Below are 10,918 nucleotides of genomic sequence, written 5' to 3'. Positions count from 1 at the left end.
TTTCTGAATCCATTATACTGTTGATCAGCTGATTACACTTTTTGCCACAAGGTGAATTTTAACATTGTAGCCTCCTTATTGTTTTGTTTACACCCAGAAAATGAGTCAAAACTGACATTTTTTCCACAACGAAAAATATTCTTATGTGTAACAGAAACACATAAATATCAAAAGCTCAACGCAATCAGAGTATTAGCACTCTGTCTAGTATCTGTTGTTGTACTGATGAAGACTCAGCATACAAGCTTTGTGGAATATGTTTTGAAGTCGTCACCAACACACATGAGCACTTTTGGAGCAGATGTCGAAAGATGTTCTTGTGATCTTCTTTCTGTTGCTTGTGCATGACAGGGTAGCACGCGTGATCAGCACCACTCATTGTGTTAACACTGCACAAGACACAGCGACTTCCACATTTCCCTTGACACGAAAATTATAGGTTTTCTCAATCACTCACACATTATTACCAAAATCATTAAGTAAAAAGACGTAAACCATACCGCCATCTACCAAATTCCAAACTCATTTCCCGAAACTATGAACACTGTTCCCCTATTTAGACACATGATTCAGATTTCTTTAACAATTTGTGCAAAATTCTACACACAAATCCCTTCATGTATGATTGGCTTTACTATACAGTTTACTCACTTAGCTTCAGTATCATTAACTTAAGTACATTTAGCACGCAATTCCCCAGGTTCAAACACAAATCAAAATTGTTCACACACCAGGCATAGCTTTAGGATAGACAGATAAATAAAAGAGCCATGGGTCAGTTCACTTGTTTTGGAAAAATAGCTCAGCCACCACAGGCACAAGAGGGCACAAGTGGGGAAGTGGAAGAGGACAAGGAAGAATAAGAGAGAGAGCAAGGAGACAAAGAGAGAAAATGAGATTTGTGCCACTCTTGTGCATGGGATGTCGGTGGCAGAAGCTGGTCAAAGAGTGTAACCAAACCTGAGCCTCTTCACAGCAGCTTCAATCATCTGAACCTTCAGAGGTGAAACACGCAGGTTATTTACGCACTGCTCTCTGCTGTAATTTTGGAGTACTGTACCCTGTTATGTACAAAACCAACATGTACCCTTTGCTCTCTTGGATTGTATGCTGTGTGAATGCACCATTTCACATAGCCACTGTATGTTCCTATTGTAAAACGTGTGATTTTACAGTTACAGAGTACTTGCAGTATTTTGTTTTCCAGAACTGAGAGATAACCACCTGATTAATCAATCAATCAATCAACATTTATTTATATAGCACATATTCATACAAAAAAAGTGTAGCTCAAAGTGCTTTACAAAATGAATAGAGAAATAGAAGCCACAATAAAAGATAAACATAAGTCAACATTAATTAACATAGAATAAGAGTAAGGTCCGATGGCCAGGGTGGACAGAAAAACAAAAAAAAACTCCAAAGGCTGGAGAAAAAACTAAAATCTGTAGGGGTTCCAGACCAAGAGACCGCCCAGTCCCCTCTGGGCAATCTACCTAACATAAGTCAAACAGTCCTCTTTGTATTTAGGGTTTTCATGGAAGGACCTGATGATGATGGTCACGTAGACTTCTGGCTTTCAGTCCATCAATGTTGGTGCATCATGATGCCTTGAGTAGGTGGAGGTGGCGCAGGCCGCCACCACAAAGAAACCGGAAAAAGAAACAGAAGAGAGAGTAGGGGTCAGTATGGATTTTGGAGCCACTGTGAATAATTATTATGAAGAATTGAACATACAGAGTATCAGGATTAAGTTAAAGTGAAGTTATGAGAAGGCCATGTTAAAGTAATGTGTTTTCAGCAGTGTTTTAAAGTGCTCTACTGTATTTGCCTGGCGAATTCCTATTGGCAGGCTATTCCAGATTTTAGGTGCATAGCAGCAGAAGGCCGCCTCACCACTTCTTTTAAGCTTTGTTCTTGGAATTCTAAGGAGACACTCATTTGAAGATCTAAGGTTACGATTTGGAATATAAGGTGTCAGGCATTCCGATATATAAGATGGAGCGAGATTATTTAAGGCTTTATAAACCATAAGCAGTATTTTAAAGTCAATCCTGAATGACACAGGCAACCAGTGTAGTGACATCAAAACTGGAGAAATGTGCTCGGATTTTCTTTTCCCAGTTAGGATTCTAGCAGCTGCATTCTGCACTCGTTGCAAACGATTTATGTTTTTTTGGGTAGTCCTGAGAGGAGTGCGTTACAGTAATCTAGTTGACTGAAAACAAAAGCGTGAATTAATTTCTCCGCATCTTCAATGATATAAGAGGTCTAACTTTAGCTATGTTTCTTAAGTGAAAAAATGCTGTCCTAGTGGTCTGATGAATATGCGATTTAAAACTCAGGTCGCAGTCAACGGTTACCCCTAAGTTTTTTACTTCCGTCTTAACTATTAATCCTAGTGTATCAAGTTTATTTCTGATAACCTCATTGAATCCATTATTGCCAATTACTAAAATTTCAGTTTTCTCTTTATTTAGTTTGATGGAAGCAAGAAGACCAAGAGAGGGCGATGGTCAGTTTGGTTATAGCCATCAACACGATTTGCTTGCAGGAGATACAACAGAAGGTTATTGATGACCAAGAAAACTTCAGAGGGATGGGTGCAGTCAGCATTTCCTCAGTTGACCGCACTCTTCAAAAGAACAGATTGACGATGAAACAGGCCTTTCGTGTTCCTTCTGAAATGGACTCCGATGGAGTTAAAAACCAGTGGCTGGAATATGCGCAGGTATGATTCTTTCATGCTGTGTGAAGTATGTGAATGTAGTAACAGTATGTATTACAGTACTGCACAGCACTATATAGTGTAGAACAAACTGTATTATGGCCTCCTTTTTTGTGTACCCCAGCAATGTGTTTCAGAATCGTCAGCTACAGTAGTGAGACTTTGAAATAGAAGCACTCCTCACGAGCTCCTCTTTGTGGATGAGGCAGGCTTCAACCTCACTAAAAGGACTTAATGCGCCAATGTGAGTGTCCCTGGGGGGAATGGGACATTGTGTGCTGCCACCCGCCCCTCAGGGGTCCTCCACTGAGTTGCCATCCTAGGTCCATATGCCACCATGCTTCTATTGGTTTTCCTTGACGGTCTCAAGAGTTCATGTAGACCAGCGTTTCTCAACCTTTAAGTATTTGCGACCTGAGTTTTCATAACAGTTTTAATCGCACCCCCTTAACGTTTTTTTGAAAGGAACCCACTAATACTAATTTGTTCTTTTTTTAATGAATGATATATCATAGATGCATATTTTATTATACCTACTTAACTTTTATCGACATTTATTTAACTCTATATTTAATTTTCTAGTATCAGAATGTAGTTTAAGTTAACTTATTTTGGTTTCAGTAGATGTATTTTTCATATTTTTGATTCGTTTTCTTTTTTTCACATCTTCCACCCCACTGATGTATACCAGCTCCACCAGAAGGAGCCAGCACAACTGGAGCAGCCATGCTAACGTCGTCATTTGAGACAGTGTCAGCTTCCACCAGGCTGCTCTGGTTTGTAACTGGTTCACGAACAACCCCAGATTCAGTAACATCTTCATCTTTCTGTCTGCATATTCTCCTTTCCTAAACCCTATAGTCGAGTTTTTTGTTTCAGTATGTCAGTGGAAGGTCTTTGACCAAGACTCCTACATTCGTGTTCACCTTCCCCAAGTCACGGAGGAAGCCTGGTTAGACATCACAATTGAGGCTTACCAGGGGTGGATAAGGCATGCAGCATTTTGTTTTCCCCTGCTGCCTTGCCAAGACTCGTATTGCATGTGATGTCGATGAGATTCTCTGGGCATATCAGCTAAGGAATGCTGAGGCTGAATAGAATCGTCTTTTTCTTTCCAATTCTCTATGTATGGTGCTGTACATTAAATTATTTTTTTTAGAAAAGGTTTACATTTGTTTATATTGTGTTCATTATGTAAAGAGGTACTGTGAGGGAGTGGACATACAGTAAGTCGCATTACTCGTTGCAGTAACAGGGTTTTCAATTGGTCTCCGCGTGGTGTAAGGCTAGATTTAAGTGTAAGCGTTTTTGAGGTGTTCTGTGTGATGGCAAAGTTTGGTTTTGATATAAGACTACACGGTTTTGACCTCTAAAGTCTGTGGAGTTGAATGTGCAGTTTCATAACTGTGCTTAGAGTTTTGGGAAATGGAGCTTATTTTCAAGAAATGTGTCTTGGCATTCGAGAAACTGTAATAGTTGCTGCATTGTGAGTTGTGCTTAGGAGGTAGACCTCTTCGTCATTCCACTTGACTAATCATTTTGCCTTTTTGCCACATAGCAGCTTGAAGTTGTCACCATTTGGTCATACAGTGCCATGTACATCAGTTTTCCTTGCCAATGGCAGCACAGATGTGGTAGGGACATGATGTTGGCCGTACTTGCCATCCTGTCTGGTCCTTCTACTGGTGTGAAGTTTTAAGTTCCAGATGTACACAGAGCTTGCTTTGCATAGAATGTACAACTTGATACTGAATCATACCCATTTGGATGTGATGTCCAGTATCCACGACAGCTTTCCCTTGTAACCCTTGAGACTTTTGTTAATACAGTGGTGCCTTGAGATACGAGTGCCCCAACATACGAGTTTTTTGAGATACGAGCTGTCACTAGGGCGATTTTTTGTCTTGAGTTACGAGCCAAAATTCGAAATACGAGCCATCAAAGAGCTTGTCCCCACAAATTCCGAGGAACTGACAACGGAGAAGTTGATGAAACTACAGACGCGGCAACATATGGAGGTTCTGCAGAAGATCGGTATCGCGGAGGTGGTTCTCTCTTAAAGTGAGATAAAGGAAGTGTTTGCAATGTGGGAAAAAAAGTTTCGAACTTTAAAGAAAAGAAACACCCTAAAAAAATTACAACTGATCATGCAGCGGCTCTATTTAATGACACCTGCCTAACGCCTGACTTTATTGAAAAGAAACTGAACATGCAGCGGCTCTACTTAATGACACCTGCCTAACTCATTTCAGAAACATTCTAAAGGGAAGGACTAAACAAAGCTCCTTGGACAGGTTTCTATTGCAACGCCCTGCGAATGAAAGTGACGAAAGCGTGACGAAAAAGAAAAAAATTAGTGAAGAAGAAAAATTTATTTAAACAAAAGTCAAGTGAAAGAAAAAAACATTACAATACGCTAATCGGCTTCACCAACATCTATTTATTTCTTTAGATTCTCTTTTATTTATTAGGTTTTATTTTGTTTGTATACAATATTTGTTCATTATAAATACATTTTTCTTATGTTGAAAACGTTTAACAAAAAATTGGGGTGGTTTTTTGGGGGCTGGCACGAATTAATCTCATTTCAATTAATTTCAATGGGGAAAATTGATTTGAGATACGAGCATTTTGACTCATGAGCTCGGTCACGGAACGAATTAAACTCGTATCTCAAGGTATCACTGTACTTATGATTGATAATTAATACCTACTCCATATTTTTGATAATTGCCTGATACAGATTCCACAGCCAGGTGATTGGCATCATAGTCATCATTATAAGTAAAATGCAGGTAATTGCATAATGAGTGAAAAACAACACACGCGTAACTTTGCAGGAAATGGGTGTCTGTTGCAACCAATTTGTAGACCAGTACTATCTTTGGACTGGTTTACCCACTATGCCCTGGAGTATCATGAGACTGAAAAATACCTATGTTTTCTGCAGCGACAGACTACAAGCGACTGCGGCAAGCAAATGGTTTACTGTGACTTTTCCGACACTACTCACCAAACCGAGGTTTGTTTCAACAACTATTTTCTCCACTGGTTTAATCACTGAAAAATCATGAATAGTTCAGATAATCATGATTAACATACATCTTTAGACCAGAGATACCTGTAAATGGGCAACAAGGAGATGCAAAATTGTCAACCAACACCAAACATGAACATCTCTTCAACTTGACAGGTCGGACTCTACCACACAGGTGTTAGTTTGGCCTTCTATGTCAACGTCTGATGAAAAATTCCTCGTCATCACTATCGCTCGGTTCCGTTTCAGTTTGTTCTAAAACTGGCTTTACGGTTTCTCATTTGCTTTTCTTTTTTTGGTTAAAAGCTCTGCCCCACTCATGAATATTGATGAGTTATCATAAAGTGGCAGAACATATAGAAATATTCATTTTTTGCAGCATGACTTTGCAAATCACAATGAGGTGTCATAAAAGCATATTGCTGTAGGTATGAAGGTTTGGCTAAAAACCACTCAAAGATGGCGTGTCAGAGAGAGAATGTGCAGCATTGTTCATAATGGCCATCAGTTTTATCTTCATTCTCTCCCCCTCTACAGTGAGTCACAGAGCTGTGCCTGCTTTTTTAATTAGCTTGTTGATGTGGTGGACCTCTCTGGAAATGGTGTTACTGGCCCAGCACACTACAGCGTAGAAAATGTCACTGGCTATCACAGAATTATAGAATAGCTGCTTAATATCCTAATTTTGTTTCTCCAGTTCTGTTTTTGTTCTGCCATTGTTTATAATAATGGCAGACAGATGTATACTCAAATCATATGATTATTTTTTACTAAACAACATTTACTTTCCGCCTATTACATTCAGTGGTGTTATTTTGCATTGCATAGTAAAAACAGCACATACTGTAGGTTTCATTGGATTTTGTACTAATAACAATACATAACTGATTACATTGCATTTTTAATAAAAGCCTTGCATTTTTTGGAAGTGCCAAGCTACAAGCATGCTGTACTTTCCTCACTGTAGTGCACACAGACACATAAGAAAAAAAAATCTCTGAAAATGAAAAAGGGAAAGCGTGCAATAAAACGCATTGAAGCACTACAAACTAATTATCACATCTTATAAGGTACAGTATGAGGAATAACTGGAAGTGTACATTTTCCAGTTATTATTAGAACATTAGAACAATCAGACCAGAACAGGCCATTCAGACCAACAAAGCTCGCCAGGCCTAGCCACTTAATTCTTCTAAAATAACATCAAGTCGAGTTTTGAAAGTCCCTAACGTCTTACTGTCTACCACACTACTTGGTAGCTTATTCCAAGTGTCTATCGTTCTTTGTGTAAAGAAAAACTTCCTAATGTTTGTGCAAAATTTACCCTTAGCAAGTTTCCAACTGTGTCCCCATGTTCTTGATGAACTCATTTTAAAATAACAGTCTCAATCCACTGTACTAGTTCCTTTCATATTTTTAAACACTTCAATCATATCACCTCTTAATCTTCTCTTGCTTAAATATTGTCTAGCTGTCTACAGAACAGAGACAGCAATTGGCATCAACATTCAATGTCAATAATGGAGCTTGGTGATGACCTTCCAAAGTGAATCCACTCACCTGGCAAGGAAGGGTGCCATGGAGGAAGACAAGTGATGAAATGAAGCATACAGCCAGTGTCCTTTAAAATGGCCAAATCTCAAGATTTTGTTTTTTGAAATTTTTTCTTCTTAAAATGACATGGATACTATTTTGTAATTTGTGTGTAATTTCAATACACACTTCAATACTGAGTAACTTTTTGGCTTGGAAAATGGAAGTATTTGGTAAGTTGTAATGCAATCAATCAAAACCCCCAATCAACTCTATTATGAATAAATGCAGGAGCAGGCTAGTTCTTTTTAAAAATGTACAAAATAAATTTCACTTCAGAACACAGTTTCATGTGGCAAATTACTATAGAGAATTAACTCTGACTTAAAAAAAAAAAATACCAAAAATTATGAATGCAGTCTTCCAAAACAAAAGATTCTGCTATGCCCTTTATTAAATACAATGCATTCAGAAAGTACTCAGGCCTCTTTACTTTTTAATATTTGTTATGTTGCAGTCTGATCCTCAGATTGTTTAAATTAGTTGTTCCTCTTATCAAGCAACACGTAAAATGCAAGACTTGCAAAGTGAAAACAGGATTTCAGAAGTTTGTTATTGTGACCTATTGTTAATCATGTTCAGGCTAGTAATAAAACAATAAAGAACTTCAAATTCCTTACACAAATGTGAATTCACAATTAAACAAAAACGTAGAAATGCAGTAAAAGTCATGACAGTAATATGACAGCGGACAGAGAGACAAAGTGCAGTCTGATTAAAGGAGGAGATGAATTATTAAGAAACTGGTAGGAATGAAGGCCACAGTGGCTGCAGGCTTTTTATGCCATTTTTTGTACAGACAGTCGTAAATGACATCACAAAAACACAGTTGCAAAATACAGAATTTACTGCAAAAACAAATGTTACAAAAATTTAATTTATAATCATGTATCAAAATAAAGCAATTACAGATCAGTCAATATGATGTTTGAGTTCTATTAACTGTTGACAACTCTGAAGGACTGGGTCGGGCACTGATGAGACAAGCTATTAGGGGAGAGAAAAATAAAAAAGGTAAGAAAGAAATGTCAGCATTCTCAAAACAATGCAACTATTGTTTCAAACCTAAAGCTTCTTTAAAAAAAAAAAACACACTGCCAGGCTACTATTATGTTGAACGTTCTTTACAAGCTGCCCTCTTGAGTGATTCAGTGATTTGGTGGCATCAGACGATAATACTTAGGAGACCCCCCCTTCTGTCAATGTTTCTGACTATATCTTTCAAAATAATATATAAAACATATGATCTAATGACTGCGGTGGGCTGGCACCCTGCCCGGAGTTTGTTTCCTGCCTTGCGCTGTGTTGGCTGGGATTGGCTCCAGCAGACCCCCGTGACCCTGTATTCGGATTCAGCGGGTTAGAAAATGGATGGATGGATAATGGATGGATGACCTAATGAGTTTTAAATAGTTAAAATAATTATTATAAACTTCAATTATTGCTATATGAAACATCCTTATGCATTGCAGGATAAAATTTTATATATAAGTTACTAAAAGCTAATATAAAATTATAATCATCACTAGCTTAATTTAATTCATCACATTACCACAGGAATATATGAAGAGGGGTCAATTTGCTTATTCAATAATTTTATTGTCTTAAAATTGAATAATTTATGGGCAAACAAATTTAGATTAGCACAATTTGTTGGTGAGGTTTAAACTGGCATTTGCTACTGAACAAACAAAATGAAGGAGAAATATCCTGAAATGCCCGTTTATATTAAAACAATTAGAACTTTAGCGTTTATCTATTAATCCACATTTGTAACCAAAAACTGCACCACTAGAGAATGAAGGTGTCCCCACTTTTAAAGCCTTGCTACATGTGTTACCTTCCTAACTTTCTCCAGAATATCATCAAGGATCTTCAACTCCTTCTGTGATTTTTGGTAGTTTCTCTCATAAATGTCTCTCTAAATTCCAAAAAAAAAACCAAAAACACTCATCAAAATGTAACAATATATCAAGAGGAAACAGGGAGATTCATGTATAACAAAAAAAAAAAAACAATTAGGCTCTACATTCTCTTATTTCAATATCAGATAATTCCAAGTAGGACATAGCAAAGGGCAACAAATTTATCCCAATACTCACATGCCTGAGTGCTCGAGCCAAAATATTTTTTTTACTCTCTTCAGCTTCCATCAGACGATCCGTTAGTTTTTTCACCTGTTGTAACAATGAAAACATTACATTATTATACAAGGATGCCAAGTCAAGGATTTCATCATATACATCAATGATACCGTAATCCCTCCTCGATCGCGGGGGTTGCGTTCCAGACCCCCCCGCGATAGGTGAAAATCCGCGAAGTAGAAACCATATGTTTGTGTGGTTATTTTTATATATTTTAAGCCCTTATAAACTCTCCCACACTGTTAACATTATTAGAGCCCTCTAGACATGAAATAACACCCTTTAGCCAAACGTTTAAACTGTGCTCCATTACAAGACAGAGATGACAGTTCTTTCTCACAATTAAAAGAAAGCAAATATATCTCATCTTCAAAGGAGCGCCGTCATAAAGGAGCGCGTCAGGAGCAGAGAATGTCAGAGAGAGCTGGCAAAGAAAAGCAAACAATCAAAAAATCAATACATGCTTTTAAGTATACAGAAGCACCGCGATAAAGCGGCATTTTGTAGAAGAGCGTCCGTGTCCTCTGTGCAAACAGCCCCTCTGCTCACACCCCCTCCGTCAGGCAGAGAGAGTGAGAAAGATAGAGAGAAGCAAACAAGCACTGCGCAGGAAGCATATCTTATAGCATTGAGGAGTTTTAGTTAATATGTAATACATGCTCTGATTGGGTAGCTTTTAAGCCAACCGCCAATAGCATCCCTTGTATGAAATCAACTGGGCAATCAAACTGAGGAAGCATGTAACCTAAATTAAAAGACCCACTGTCCGCAGAAAGCGGCGAACCAGCGAAAAATCCATGATATATATTTAGATATGCTTACATTTAAAATCCGCGACAGAGTGAAACCGCAAAAGTCAAAGCGCGATATAGCGAGGGATTACTGTATTTAGTAAAAATATCTGACAAAATTTGACCAATTGTACACCAGGATTTGAAAGCTTCAACATCAATAAAACACCTTGCAAGGTAAATGCACTCATTTTATTTACTTATTTTTCCAAAATCTCAATGCATATATTTTGGTTTTTATAATCAAAAGAGCTATATTTACAGTCCACACGTCACCTTTGACACCAAGTTGAATGACAGGCACTGATTGAAACTACAGCTGACAGCTATGTCTCCTTTTCTCTGCTGTCAAGGAAACAAGTTTCGATTCCCATTGCACAGGCTATATACAAAACATTAACTTAAAAAGACAGACCTGTAGAATATTTGACACTGCAAAACGATAGCCAAAAAAAAAAATCAAATCACACTAAAAGGATTCCTTTAAGCATGGAGTTCAACCTCTGAAAAAAATTTTACATGGGTAGATTCTTGAGACCAGGGATGGGCAATGTCGGTCCTGGAGGGCCGCAGTGGCTGCAGATTTTTGTTCCAACCCGGTTTCTTAATGAGAAGTCAATTATAA

General features: G+C 37.9%; 1 protein-coding gene across 2 annotated transcripts in view; it reads right to left on the bottom strand.

Annotated features, from left to right (window-relative positions):
• Positions 1 to 7,672: 7,672 nt before the first annotated feature.
• The window catches only part of spag5 (sperm associated antigen 5), a 76,585-nt gene continuing 73,339 nt past the window's right edge, over positions 7,673 to 10,918 (bottom strand). For both annotated transcript variants that reach the window (XM_039757247.1, XM_039757246.1), the window contains exons 22-24: positions 9,461 to 9,535; positions 9,199 to 9,279; positions 7,673 to 8,345 (exon numbers count right to left, since the gene is read on the bottom strand). In XM_039757247.1, the coding sequence (XP_039613181.1) occupies positions 8,271 to 8,345; positions 9,199 to 9,279; positions 9,461 to 9,535 (231 nt within the window). In that variant the 3' untranslated portion in view covers positions 7,673 to 8,270. The remainder of the gene's footprint in view (positions 8,346 to 9,198; positions 9,280 to 9,460; positions 9,536 to 10,918) is intronic.

Source organism: Polypterus senegalus, chromosome 6 (genome assembly GCF_016835505.1).
Source record: "Polypterus senegalus isolate Bchr_013 chromosome 6, ASM1683550v1, whole genome shotgun sequence".
NCBI lineage: Eukaryota > Metazoa > Chordata > Cladistia > Polypteriformes > Polypteridae > Polypterus > Polypterus senegalus.
The sequence above is the reverse complement of the archived record's forward strand: the minus strand, read 5'-3'. Positions and strand labels throughout refer to the sequence as shown.